Here is a 15609-nt window from a genome sequence, read left to right as displayed (position 1 = left end):
GAGTGATCAGCCAGTTGTGTCCATTTTAGATAGCCAGCCAGGGGTGACAAAAGATATGCTGCAGCCTCTGGTAGGCCTTGGATGCACCTATGCCCTGGGCACCTATAGTGCTCTGTACAGGGGCTGATAAGGTGACCCAAACCAATCTAGTTATGCACCTAGGGTACATGGAATCCATTTTACAGAGAGAGCAGATAGCCTGGGCCCTGATTTAGCAGGAAACCAGGCCAACTAAGTCGAAAACCAGCTAAACACCAGGCAAAAAAATCTGGGGTAACCATAGTCAGGTATCCACCTTCCTACACAGTCCCAGACTGCCTCTTGCATCGTAAAGAAGTGCGCTCTACCGCCATGAAGTACCTTGAGATTTGCTGGATACGGGAGTGTGTATTGTAAGTTCATAGCTCAGAGATTTTGTTTCACCCCAATAAAGGATGCTCTCTGCTGCTTAACTAGGCATTTGTAGTTTGGGAATATACAGATTTATTGATTTCCGAGGTCAGGGTCTCCATCTCATCTCGCAGCTTTGGGGATACAATCTCGGTCCCTGCAGTTTGAGATCTTTGCTATCCGCGTCCTAGACTGCGCTCCTTTGTGCCCTCTCAACTATAAAGATAGGGGAAGAGTGTTGCTGCAGGGAATACCGCCTTAACCCACTTTTCTAGAAAGTTCTGGCTCTTTCCCCTCGACACCCTCAGGAAATCCAACAAAAAGGTTACATCTGCGAGAGCGCCCTTCTGTGTCCTCCGCCCGGCGTTCCAGGGCCGTGGTCTTGTGTGTGAGCTCCGTCACTGTTGATTTTAACGAGTAATTTCCATTTGTAGCTCGCTGACCCTTTGTTCTGTAGCCAAGGAGTGATCTGCAACTGTGCGGAGATCAGCCCTAGGCAGTCCAACATCAAGTGAGACCGCATCCATTTTTGCCTGGACTGCTGCGCTAGATGCTTCAATTGTTGCAAGTATCTGAGTTCCAGTAGGTTCCGGCGCAGTCGACCCATACTCCGCCGGTTCCGTTCGCGTCGAGTCCGACCTCTGGGGAACTCCGTGTGGTATAATGGTCTATTTTCATCTGTTGTACATTTCTTTGGGGCCTGTCCTTGCCCATGTTCGCAAACCAGTATCCAATCGTGAGGGACTAAACTGCAGGTTCGCCTCTCGTGGTAGTGCCGGAGTCTAATTTGTGTTCCGCACTTCTCGCTTGCGGGGTGGGTCTATAGGGCCCCTGGGTCGTCTTCGCCATGAGGTGCCCCTTCTTTCATGCTCTGTATTTTTTAACTAACTATGTATTTAATTATGTGGGTAATGAGGCTTCAGCATGTTCCTTTTTGGCCACCGGGGGAACAGGATTAGATCTCCCCGAGACAACCGCTTCTATCACGTATTTCTGTTGTGATATCTTAGATTAGAATCCAGTGTGGAGGATTGGTGGACCCAATATAGTCCTCTCCGTGCTTCCGTCAGGGGGACCGGTGTTGTCGCTCTTGGGACCTTTACTAGCCTCAGTAGCTTCACCGAGACAGGGCCGCACCCGAGGTGGAACCCAGCCCCAGTCAGCGCCTCCTACAACCACTTTTCTGGCACCCGGTCCTCCCTGTTGCAGCCGCACATCCACCCTGTGTAGGGCACCTCACCTCGGGCCCCCTCGCAGATGGCTGTGTGTCCAAGTACAGCCCTCCGTTCAAAGGGTCTCGTGCCTCTGTTTGCGGGGATGTCTGGGGTGGCGCTCCCCGGGCCACGTCCGCTCTGCCAACACAGCTGGTGGGTGTCCCAGACTTCTCAGCCAGGAGGTTGCCTCTCTGCACGTAAGGCCGGCCTCGGCCCTTTCCTGTACTCTCCACGGGCCTTCTGCGTCTTCCTCACAGGCAGGGGGCGTGCACAGGCAGTCCTCCCAGAGCTACTGCATGCTCCCTAGGACTGTTCGACACAGGATTCCCGACCAGGAGGCCCCCCGCTCCAATTGCGAGGCCCGGTTTGGTCCTTTGCTGCACTCTCCAAGGGCCTTTGACGTCCAGCTCACCTCCGCCCCAACGGGGGCATGCAGGCGTTGTCTTCTCCGGGTCTCAGCGTGCTCTGCTGGACTTCCAACAGCCCAGGTCGCCCGGCGCCCCCACTCCTCACTGCGCGATTCTCTGTATCAGTGGAGGTCTCCTACGAGTTCCGCAGCTTCTGGCATCAGTACTCCGCCTCAAGTAGGACTCCGGTCGCCAGTGCGCCAGGCACCTCGATCCCCCTAAAGGCCTCACCGCTAAATCTGTTCGGCAGCAGTGTAGGCCCTGCTTGACGATCCGTCCCTGGGACGTTGCAGGTCCGCTCAGCTCCCCGCTACATACCACCGGCTGTCTCAGCGATGCTGGCTGTTATTTTAATCAGCAATCCGTCTTGAGTGCGCAGGATATTGAAGGATTATTTGGACAGGCGGCTCCGGAGCTCATTAAGCTGCGACTTCTCCGGTCGCCATCTTGGACACGCCCCATGTAACAGTTTTTAAATCAAATGATATGTACTATTTATTATCAAATTACAATCAAACATATTTTTGTAGCAGTCTGGCATTCATATTTGCTATCCTTTTGGGTTAAATTTTTTATTTGAGAGTTTTATGAGATTAAGTTATTGTGGAATATTGGTGATTATTTGTTTTTTTGTAACACATACTGAGTGGAGCATTTATTGGTTTGGTCTTGATAACCCTGTTCCCTTGGTCTGAGTATCAACTCTGATAAATTTCTTCTGTGACGTATAATTGAACATTTCAGTACGCTTGCATGGTGGGAAACATTTATTGATGCTTTTCATGGAAACTGTAAAGCATTTGGTACTTACATAGTTTTTTAGAGCAGGAGCACTACTGTAAATTGGCGGTTCTCTCTTCCTGCCAAACTTGGTATATAGAGTCTGGGAAACTGTTACTGTAGATCTGTCCTGGTGGCCTCCGCACAAAGGAACTGCCAGGTTACAGTGACTGTCGACCCACACTATTGAGAGCGGTCCAATAGTCACAAATTTTTCCTGTCTGTGTCTACAATTTGATGCTTCGGGGGCTTGGGTAGAGACAATGCAGAATTTCCCTCATGCTCTGGGAGACAAGGGCTAGTGGGTCAAGGGCATTTGTTTTTTAGCGATAAACTCCTGCCTTGTTGTTTAGCACAACTACATTCGCAAATTTTGCTGTGTAGGTGTTTCTAACCTGCTGCCCACTTGGTATACTTTCAGTGCTTTGAAGTGCGCTGTGGTGGCACCAGTCAGCACAGAGATTTCCATCAGGCAGGTGGAGATTACTAAATAGGGCAAATCATCCTCAGCGACGATCTAATTTGGGGTATTTGTTTGTCAACCTTCAATTTATCAAAAGCAGCTAAGCAGCTACTCACTTTCTTCTGTGCTTTGGCAGGTTAACATCTCTGGGTCCTCTAGCAAAATCCACAGCAAATCCAAGGTTTTGCCCTATGATATTCCTTTGCTTTTTAGAAAGACATAAACTATTGATATAATATTCAGAGGTAAGAAAGATTGCTACATCTGGGTAATGAGATATATATGGCCAAGAAGAGGAGTTTGGAGAATCAAACTTAGAGGTTCAAGAAATGGTGAGCTTTACATGTTATTTTCTTGCTTAATTCTGAATATCCTACACAATCTGTTCGTTGCTATAAGTATGTGTGTTTTAATTTATAGCATGGTTTCTTTTCTTCTGTAAAATGTAGTACAGTTTTTTTTTCAACCCTTGTCTTTTTTTACATTTATTTTTATCCTTTTTAGCCGACATAGCCCAGAGGTACAGGATAAGCAAGTATCCAACCTTAAAATTATTTCGAAATGGCATGATGATGAAAAGAGAATATCGTGGTCAGAGATCAATGTCCGCAATAGCAGATTTCATCAGGCAACAGAAAAGTGATCCGATTAAAGAAATTGGAGATTTAGAAGAACTTAAAACACTTGATGTAAGTTTCTGCCTTATCCTGTTACAGTTTTAAGAGATGTATAGTTCTTAATTCTCTAATCACTATGTGAGTCATACGATGTTGCTTAATATTATTTATAAATTTGGAAAGATAGGGTGGAAAATACACTATGTAATCCTCATAATTCTCATACATTTAACCTAATCTGTAACAAAAGGCTTTGGAAATTAGGTTTTCTTTACAGCATATAAAAAAACATACAAGTTGCACACTTATTGATCAGCCAGTCGCTTCCCCCACTCCGCTGTCAATATAATTATCAGCATCTCAGCTTGATAAAGTGGTGCCGGCAAACCTCCGGGTAGCTGTGCGCCCTACAAATGTAATTATGATAATAATAGTTATTACTGTTAATTTACATTCTGAAAACTGTACTGTCCAATTAGATTCCTGCACTAAACTGTATTCTTTTTTTGCCATCTTTTTATTGAATTTTATGGTTTAAGGTAGCAATATAGTTAAGACTTCATTGTAATTGTCTCAAAATGGCAAGTTCACCCCTACCAAACACATCAATCTTCTGCTTTCCCCACAACAAGAAGACATTGGATTGAGATTCCTAATCACATAGCAAACTATACCTGGACAGAATGTTCTGAACACATCTCTCTCTCTCTGCTTTCAGTTTTTACGGACTTATGCACATAAATGTGGACAGAAAACAATGTATTGCCCTGCCTAGATTTTTAAATGTGAACAAAGTGTAAATTAGTTTTTTGTGTGATTTTAAACACGGTCAATCTTGACTATCATGCCAATAGTTGTGCTGATTAATAGGTAAGGGGATTAAAAGATAAATCCCCTTTAGATAAAGACAGGTTGGGGCGCTAGAGGGCGCACTGCGGGATGGCTGGCTGAAAAGGCAGCTCCGCCGGACGGACAGCAAATCACGCGATTTACCCCACTCTCAGCAACTGAATCTTTTACTGACAGACATGAATTGAAAACAGAATGCACAGAGAACCTAAAGGTGCCTGCTTGGTGGCAGCCCCACTAGCGCCTGAGGAGTAAAATACGTCTGAAGAATTGCGAGTGAGTCTGCTCGGACCTGGTAAGATGGCGCCCGCACACTAACTGCCGCATGAAAGCTGAATCTAGTCTGAACAGAGCTCCCTGATGAAACGGCCCAGACCCGAGAGCTTACTTTGCTGCTGCTGCGTAGCGATTATGTGGCACAAACTCGTTAGTCTGGCGAAGGTATACAAAAACGACATAACTCAAAGTCCGTGAAACGACAAGATGGCAGCGCCCAGGGTGCTTCAAGCTAGCTGAAGAGACAGCGCTAATTGCTGTTCAAACACACCCTTCATACGGAGTGCAACTGAAGAGCGACTACCACTGATTGCATCAGTATTTTATAACTATGACATGCCGAGCTTAAAACGAGAGATCACTACTGCAGCACAAGCGACCTATCTACACTGTGTGGGCGCCATAACGGACTGTGCCGGTGTTGAAATGGCGCCTTATGCAGAATTGCAACCCAACGGCACTTGCTGTGCGTGGCAGACATAGCGCACCCGGTGCCACTTGACGAACGGGGCAAGCGCTGCTGGAAAGAGTATAGATGTAAGGGGTCTGAAAATAGCGCTCATTCCAAATGCAGTCTCCGAATTCACCCCGATCAATACAGACAGCAACCAGGTCAGCAATGCCCAAACCCTACTGCAACCACCATAACCCTGGTGCACATGTCCTCTTACTCGCCAGCACTAATTGCAAATTCTATGCTACAGGCATCGCGTGTTGCCTTCTAACGCTGGGAACACCACGAAAATCGTGCTTGGCAAAGACAGCGACAGCACCAGCCACTGGGCCCCCATTTTGGCTAAAGCACCAATGTTTTCCAGGCCAAGAGGCCATTTTGTGTACGCGTCCTGAAGACCAGCGCAGGCAACCATCAAGGAGACCCACTCCTCAAATCGTCCCATGTTCCCCGGGCTGCATGAACGATGCTCTCATTACAGACCAGCTGGACACGGAGGGACTCCACGGTAGTCGGAATCCAGAAGTCCAACCTGGGTACGGGACCAGCATAACAACTGGCACTCACGAGAGATAACGTCCTGCATGACTGACCTATAATATTGACTCACAATACTGGAAGAGCCCTACTGCTGCGAAATGGGGAAACCGGATAAACAACAGACAAAGATCACATTTGAACAACGCAGACAGACGCGAGGTCCCGCTTCACACTCCGATACGGAGACTGACGCAGAAAACACCACAGCACGAGGCATGGAATCCATTCTGAAGGCCATCCAGACAAGCCTCCAAGACATCAATGGCAAGTTAGACCACCTTACCAGCCGCATGGACGCTATAGCGGCAAAGGTGGACCACCATGGGGAGCATCTAGATGAGGCTGAAACGCGAATATCGGCAGTGGAGGATGAAGCTCATACTAGCACGTCCAAATACACTGGCTTTGAAAAGATCTTGGAAGTGATCAAGTCCAAGGCAGAGGATTTGGAGGCCAGATCACGCCGTAATAACATAAGCATCGCAGGCGTGCCTGAATCTACAAATACCGGCAAAATGGAAGCGTATGTTGAGGAACTGTGTCTCACGCTGTTTGGTAAAGTGAAACTATCTCCAATTTTCATAGTAGAAAGGGCCCATCGCTCGTTGGCACCACGTCCACCACCTGGCACTCCACCCAGACCAATAGTGGCCCGCATCTTAAACTATCGTGATAGAGATGCCATATTGAGGTTGGCACGAGAACAGGAAAATCTCAAACAACCGGCTGGAATTCTACCCAGACTACACACTGGCTGTGCAACAAGCCCACAAAGAATTAACCAATGCAGAAGCGAAATTGCGCGATCTACAGGTAGAATACGTCATGCTGTATCCGGCACGCCTAAAAGTCACCTGGGAAGGACAATCAACGATTCTCTCCACGCCGAAAGCGGCAAATGACTTCATCAAGAAGATCGCCAATCACCACAAAGAACGCAGGCACCAAGACCAAGACCAGGATGCAGAAGGACTACCATCTGAGGAAAGTATCACACCGCCATGACTGATAACAGCGAGAGACAGTCCAAAAACTGATGGGGTATGTACGGGTGAGCTTGACTTGATGTGCTGTCTTGAGGTGGTCGTGTTGGAACCAGTAAGTCTGCCATATACGCTATTGCCCATCAAACGCCTACATGGCCTCACTGATATATACACAACTAAATTGGTTAGATGTGCAGCAGGTGAAATGTAATCTATTGGGCAAGCTACCCTGGACACCTCTACGCTGACATGGCAGAAAGCTATAGTTAAAAATTAGAAACGTACAGGATACAGCCCCCACATTTACCAGTCAGGACGGTGGTAAGACGCAATGTCCTGTTGATCTTTCTGTTATACTCCAACGAGTATGTAGAAATCATTTAGAGTGATCTGCGCACGTAAATGCAGGGACTAGTGGGAAGCTCCCCTGGTGTTTATTGATGCAAAGTGGTTGAACTACTGACAGGACAAACCCCACCCCTTCCAGATGTTGGGAATGATCAAAGCATACGATACCGCCCCTACAAGAGCGGGTGCTATATTGAGCCTAAAATGTTATGCATGGTTTATGGGCATAGACAGCTCTGACACTGGGGGGGTGCCATCTCTCCGGCCGACATAGTTAAAGTACTGTATACCTGATACACTGGACTTTCCCTTTAGAACTGTTTGAGATTTGTAACACTATGAGCTGAAAGTTGCCTGTCAATGAACACGTTAAGCACTGCGTCTCACTGAACATATGTATTCTAAACTGTCACATGAGTTGTTGATCGATGTTTTAGTCCGTCCACATCCATTAGATTGGATGGAGATGTGCAACCCAGGGGGACCCCTCCATGGGTGATCCCCACGAAAGTTCCATGAAGTTGGGTTGTTTAACTGGGGTATGGCATCAGCAGGATTGGGCTGCTGTTGTGGGAGGGGGTGGGAAGTATGGGACACTGTTTTAGTTACTGGACCAAACTGCTTAAGATGCATTGCTGAAATCCGAAGCGAGAATAGTAGCTGTATTAAATCTCGTGCCTGTATGTACTGTAATTCACACACTGCAAGGAATTGTCAGATAGATCTGATAGATAACGTCTACAGCTCACACTTTCGGGTCCCATGACGACGTCCCCACTGAACAAACAGACGTTGAACCTTCTCACATGGAACATAAGGGGGTATGCGAACCGGAAAAAAATACGGCAAATATTTGCATACCTAGATAGATGGCACATAGATATAGTACTATTGCAGGAAACACACAACGCCCCACACTCACATACACAAGTGGGCAGACGATGGGCGGAGTCTATTATACTCCGCCCATAAGTACTCTTCTTACTCCAGGGGGGTCTCAATATTAGTGAAAAGAGGAACAACTTTTAAAATTGACAAAACGATACTAGACATAAATGGTCAATATGTTATACTTAAAGGGACACTGAGGGGTCAGCGACTGACAATTGTTAACACATACGGCCCAAACACAGATGCACCTGATTTCTACCATGAGATTTGGCAACATTTAAACACAGAATCTGATCAGATTTTACTTTGGGGTGGCGACATGAATATTGCTCTAGACGATAGCCTGGATCGGTCGGGCAGCACGACTGAGCCGCATAGGCAAGCACGAGCGAAACTGCGGGATATTATGCTGGAATTAAGACTCCACAACATCTGGAGGGCACGTAACCCAGGCATTAGTGAAGTGACACACGCATCGGCAGCACATGGCAGTTGGTCGCGCATTGACTATTGGCTGGGCTCGGATGAACTACTATTGTGGACCCGGACAATCACACACATGCCCAAAACTCTTTCGGACCATAACCCTATAAAATTAACCCTCCAAGTCCCTAATTACACGCCACCGCCTTACAGCTGGAGGTTCAATGCAACTGCACTTACAGACTCACTCTATGCAGACACCATAGAAAAAGCGATTATAGAATATTTCCAACTAAATGAACAATCCGCAGAGGATGCGGGCCTTTTATGGGAGGCGTTTAAGGCCACGATACGCGGAGTCTGTATAAGCACAACAGTAGGGATACTGCGGGATATCAGAGCGCAGCTGAAACGTTGCGAGTCTAAACTTAGCACACTGGAACACCAATATGAGAGAACACAACACCCATCTGTACTTAGTGAAATCCGGCAAACACTAACAGAACATCAATCATTTGCTTTAGACGAGATCAAATACCTTAATAAACGCCATATAGCAAGAGCATATGGAGAGGGGGGTCGCCCTGGACGGGCACTTGCGTCCAGAATATGTGAAGGCCGCAGAACCCAAACTATAATGCAGATTCGAGATGACGATGGGACTACACACACGGACCCAATGGGTATCATGCAGAGCTTCGTTCAAAACTATAGTGACTTATATAAATCACGGCCAGTCGCTACGCCGGTGGAAACGCTCCGCTATTTGGAAGACATTGCCATCGCGTGGCTATCAGATGCACAAAGAACATATTTATCACTCCCAATCACGGTGGAAGAAGTAACGGACGTGATCCAATCGTTACCCAATGGCAAGGCTCCGGGCCCAGATGGGCTCACATGTGAATTCTACAAAGCGTTTAAAGACATACTAGCGCCTCATATCGTAGCAATGTTTGGTGCAGCACATAACGAACAAGTGCTCCCGCCCACACTGCGTGAAGCAATGATTATAGCGATTCTTAAACCTGAAAAAGACCCCGAAAGCTGTACCTCATACCGTCCCTTGTCCTTGTTGAATGTGGATTCGAAGGATCTCGCGAAGATACTCGCTACACGGCTACAGCCTCTTATGACAAACCTCTTCCTCCTGTACCAGTCAGGTTTTATACCCTCCAGGGCTACCACACACAACACTAGGACACTATTCACGGTCTCCCACTATCTGACCCCGAACACGAAAGCAGTAGCGTTTATGTTGGATGCCGCCAAGGCATTTGACTCAATAGAATGGTCCTACCTAACCACAATACTTCACAGGATGGGTTTCCCCTTAATATTTATTCAATGGGTACAACTGCTGTACACACGACCACAGCGAGAGTTAAAATAAACGGATATGTCGCAGAGGCTTTTAACATAGAACGCGGGACTAGGCAGGGCTGCCCGCTATCCCCTCGATTATTTGCCTTGGCCCTGGAGCCGCTAGCATGCACAGTAAGGCAGAATCATCATCACTTGGCGCTCCAATTCCCGAGTAGACCCCTACACATTTCACTTTACGCGGACGACATGTTGCTATATGTCCGTGGTTCTGAGCGTAACCTTGATCCGCTATTGCGTACATACATTAAATTCGGAGGACACTCGGGGCTCGAGATAAATTGGGAAAAATCATCCATCTTCCCTCTAACAGACATTACACTACCACACGCGATGGAATACCCATTGGAGTGGCAGACGAATCCCATCCGTTACTTAGGGATATGGTTTCACAGAGACCCGGAAATAGTCATGAGAACGAATTACGGCAGGGCCATCGACACACTGGAAGACAAAGTTAAAAGATGGTTACAGCTCCCCCTATCACAAGCTGACCGGATAGCGATAGTAAAAATGGTAATACTTCCCAAACTCCTATACCTATTCAATTACATTCCAATTCAACCACCCAGGAAAGTCTTCAAGCGTATAACAGCAATGGTATTGAAACTGATAGGGGCGGGTAAGCAACTTAGCTACGCTGACATTACCTTAGTCCAAGGGAGGATGGGTAGTACCAGACTTCTTACTGTACTACTTATGCGCCCAAACCCAGTATGCAACCTTCTGGTACCATAAAGTCCCATACTTGACCCACACAGCCATCGAAGAGGGAGACGCTCTACCAGTGCCTTTGGACGCCATTATCACACATAACAGGCCACCACTCCACAACAAAGACATTAATGCCATTGACATGACTAATGCATGGAGACAACTGGGTCAACTAGCACACAAACTGCCACTCTACGCACCAGCTTTACCATTACATCATCATCATCCCAATTTGTCGGTAACGGGCGAAGATGTAGGTATGGGACTCCTGAATCGGGTGGGACTAGTGACGATAGGAGACCTATAGAACGATGGGGTATTCCTAACAGAGCTCGACTTGACATACATACAAAATCCAACTCTATTACTCAAATTTACTTTCCACAGGCTAAGAGGAGCGATCAAACAACTTTACCCTGACTTCCCTAATGAACCGTCAACTCTAGACACACTACAACTCATTCTGACCTCACAAAACACCACACATTTGGTCTCACGTCTCTACACGATGTCACAGGCTGAAATAGGCTGCAAAGCAACCAAAGCACAGGACAGATGGAACATGGTGCTGGAGTCCCCCCTCACCGACAAGGACTGAGAGACTACTTGCACACTGACTAAACCACTTACACCTAATGGCAATTTGTGAATCATACATTTTAAGTATCTACACCAAGCATACTACACCCCTGTACAGTTACATAAATACGGTTTGTGTACGGAGGCACGATGCAAAAGATGTGGCTCCAGCCTACTGGGTGGATGTCATGACTACATTGTCTGAAATGGTAGGCATGGATATTGCATGTACTATCCGTGGGTGTCTCCCGGGGCTACTGGGGGGAGTAAAATCTGCAAAACGTAAATTCTGCGCGGTGACCTTGCTTCTAGCTAAACCCAGAATCTCTGTGTTGGGACAGTAAAAATGTGCCATTGGTCAAACAATGGCTGAGTGATATGTCTCATTGCCAAGACACATTAAGGACATACGAAGAAGAACTGCCGGCTAGATCCAGGCCTAAGGACTACTGGACGTATTTAACAAGCTATCTGAATAGACACGCCGTTGACTAAAGCACCTCAAAGATGGTCACATCGCATACCTCTTACATTTACTGTTGTGACAAATGCACATAGGCACCAACTGTATCTCAATGATGTATTTTCGATTGGATGATGAATGCAGTAGTGGAATGGTCCATTTTGGTTTGTTTGTTGACAAAGCTGATATATAACTGTATTTTTTTCATGAAATGCCATTAAAAACAATATAAAAAATAAAAAAAGATAGACCGGTTAATAATGGGGCTTAGGCAGCAGTAGGTATGCGTAAGGTTGATACTAACATTTCCCATTTCCATATGTGTATTGCTTTATCATATCTGTGTTGTCATATCATTGAAACCTGTCAGACATTTAAATAAGAATGTACATTTATCGGTTAAATGAATGTGGGAAATATTCTAGGTTTCGCTTTACTTTGTTTCACAAAACCTAAAATATATACACATCAATAGTGTTGCAGTGAAACTTAAAAAATGAATAAAAAGACAGACTCCTCTTTGGTAATGTAAAAACAGCTCTCTGTCATGACAGGGAGAATGGTAAGTCCACATCAGGGAACAGCCAGTCTCAATCTGCTGCTTCACAGGAAGCATCTGTTATACAGAGTTAAACAATGTGCATTACAGAATTTCAGAAACACGGGAGTGGAATTTTTTTTAAAGTTCCACTTGTCCAGGGGACTCAAGGCAACAGAAATCTACTTGTCCTGCAAAGTGATCAACTTCTCCTAGCTGTTGCCTCATTGGATTTGCTGGCCCGTGGTTGCTAAATCTATTAGTTCATTTACCCTTACACACCATAGGCTTATGTATCCCATACACCTGACACACGTGTACTTCCCTCAACTCTTACAGTATAGCATAAATTCCCTTCACGCGATACTATTTTTTGGCGCCCACCCACAAGGTGGCCGAGGTACACAACCTTACTCTGCCCGATCTCGCACTAGGTGACCTTGATAGTGAGGCCTGCCTTTTTCAGGGCCTCCAGAACATTTCTCATGTGGACCAGGTGATCCTCCCAGGTGGAGCTAAAGACAGCAATATCATCTAGATAAGCTGCACTATAGGCTTCCAGACCTGTGAGAACTTTATTCACCAGCCTTTGAAATGTGGCAGGTGCATTCTTCAAGCCAAAAGGCATCACCACAAATTGTTAGTGCCCACTAGGGGTTGAGAATGCTGTTTTTGGTTTAGCATCCTTCAGCTAATCGGATTTTCCACTAACCAGCTGTAAGGTGAAATGTACTTAAGAACCTGGCTGAGGCCAAAATATCAATTTGTTACTCTTCCCTTGGAATTGGATGAGCATCAGTCCTAGTGACTGCATTGAGTCCCCTGTAGTCAACACAGAAAATCATCTCTTACCACCCTGGGTGTGAGGTTTTGGTACCATGACTACTGTACTAGCCAAGGGCTATCTGAGGGCTCAATCACTCCCAGCTCCAACATTTTCTGGACTACAGTCCTTGACATGATCAGGTTGCCTGTAAATCTTATTTTTAACAGGCAGACTGCCACCTGTGTCCACATAATGGTTACCCCAGGTAGTCTGACTTGGAGTCAGTGAAAACATGTGTCTGTACTGATTGAGGACCTTCCTACAATCAGTTTGTTGCTGTTCAGTGAGGCTGCCTGCCAAGGCTACACCATCAACAGAACCATCATCAGGGTTCTGTGAGAGGAGGTAATGGAGTGGATCACACTCTTCCTCCTGTCCCTCATCAGTAGCCATGAGCAAGCCAATGTCTGCCCTGTCCACCTAAAGCTTGAGCGTGTTCACATGAGTACCCTATGGGGGCTCCTGGGAGTTCGAAGGTCTACCAGGTAGGTAACCTCACCCTTTTGCTCAAGAATGGTATGGGTCCCACTCCACTAGTCTTGGAGAGCTGCTGGGGCCACAGGCTCCAACACCCAGATCTTCTGTCCTGGCTGATACAGTCAAAACAGCCTTTTGGTCATGCCAGGCTTTTTGTAATTACTGGCGAGCCTCAAGTTTTTTGGATACCTTCTTCATATACTCCGCCATCCTGGAGCGGAGACCAAGTACATACTCAACTATGTCCTGTTTAGGTTGTTTGAGAGGTAACTCCCATTCCCTCCTTAACCAAACATAAGGGACCCCTAACTGGATGTCCAAACAGAAGTTCAAAAGGACTGTAGCCAACCCCTTCTGAGGAACCTCTCTGTAGGCAAAGAGAAGGCTGGGCCAAAGGATATCCTATCTACGCCTCAGCTTATCAGGGAGACCTTTTATCATGCCCTTGAGTGTTTTGTTGAATCTCTCAACTAACCCATTGCATTGTGGGTGATAGGGTGTGGTAAATTTGTAATTCACGCCACACTCCTTCCACATAGCAGTAAGATAACCAGACATAAAGTTTGCATCTCTGTCTGATACTACCTCCTTAGGGAACCCCACTCTGGAAAAGATTCCCAGGATTGCCCAGCCACACAGGAGCTGTGGTAGTCCTAAGAGGTATTGCCTCTGGATACCTAGTGGCATGATCCACCACCACTAGTATGAGTCTGTGCCCAGATGCAGTTGGAGGAGCCATGGGACCAACAAAGTCAAAGAGAACCCCCACCACAGGTAATGGTATCAGGGGGGCCTTTGTAGTACCACCTGCCTTACCACTGGCTAGGCACGTGATACAGGAGTGACAAAACTCCTTTGTGTCTTCTGACATGTGAGGCCAGTGAAAATGAGGGACAAGACTGTCCCGGGTCTTGCTTTGGCCTAAGTGTCCTCCTAATGGGGTGTCATGTGCCAGTGTTATTAGGAAGCCTCTAAACTTCAGAGGTATAACCAACCTCCTGATAGCACCAGACTTGGGGTCTCTACCCTCTGAATATAGAAGTCCATCATCCCAGTAGACCCTGTGGAACCCACTGGCACTCCCAGCAGCCTCAGCAGCAGCTTGCTGTCTGAGAGGTTCAAGAGAGGGGCAGCTCAGCTGCTCCTGGCTTAGATCTGTCCTGGAAGGGCCCCCCTGTCCCCAAGAACTCAACCTGGTCAGGTTCAAGTTCTTCTGAGACCGTTCCTTCACAGGGACTGAGATCATCTCCCCCAGGAGACTGATCCTCACTCTGAGGCAGGGGAAAGACGCCGCCTTACCCCTTCTCCTCCTTCTCTTGGAAGGCACCTGGTCCATATTTTCAGGATCCAGGGCCCGGTCAGTGGAAGACACATTTGCCTGTGACCTAGTCATGACAAACACATCTGCAGGGACGCCCAGCTTTTTTGCATGTGTCCCGAGTTCCACTGCAGCGGAGGCTGAAGTTTCTTAAATCATTGCCCAACAAGCATACTACAGGGAGGTCTGAGCCTACCACATCCTTCTTATGGCCAGTTATCCCTCCCCAGGTGAAATTCACAACTGCCAAGGAATAGTCTGTCCAGACATTGCTTGCATTGGTCACTTGGTACATCTCACCAAGTATGATCCATTCAGGGTCCACAAGATAGTTTGTCACCATTGTGGCACTTGCACCGGTGTCCCCTGTATGCCATGGCCTCCTTACCATTAATCAAAGGCTGTTGTCTGTACTTGCCCAGGTTACTGGGACTGACAAATAAGGAGGCAATATCCATGCCTCCATCACAGACCAAAACAGCCTGCCTTAGAATTCTGACTAGGCCAGAATCCATCTCAGATCCCAAGGTTAACCCTACTATACCCTTGTTCTGTACGCCACCACTTGAAACTGAGCTAGGGGGAACAGTTGCCTTAGGGGTAGTGGTGGCTGGAGTAGATTCCTTGGCCCTTGGACAATTGGCATCTTTTGTCCAATGGGTCTTCTCTCTAC

The 15609-nt window shown here is 46.9% G+C and overlaps 1 protein-coding gene across 1 annotated transcript in view; it reads left to right on the top strand.

Annotated features, from left to right (window-relative positions):
- Positions 1-15609, top strand: part of LOC147662596 (endoplasmic reticulum resident protein 44-like) — a gene marked incomplete at its 3' end in the record, with an annotated part of 141954 nt that overhangs the window by 72284 nt on the left and 54061 nt on the right. The window contains exon 3 of the mRNA XM_086951047.1: positions 3759-3943. Within this exon, the coding sequence (XP_086807173.1) occupies positions 3759-3943 (185 nt within the window). The remainder of the gene's footprint in view (positions 1-3758; positions 3944-15609) is intronic.

Source organism: Lissotriton vulgaris, unplaced genomic scaffold (genome assembly GCF_964263255.1).
Source record: "Lissotriton vulgaris unplaced genomic scaffold, aLisVul1.2 SCAFFOLD_4119, whole genome shotgun sequence".
NCBI lineage: Eukaryota > Metazoa > Chordata > Amphibia > Caudata > Salamandridae > Lissotriton > Lissotriton vulgaris.
Note: the sequence above shows the minus strand (reverse complement) of the source record. Positions and strands in the feature narration are given on the sequence as shown.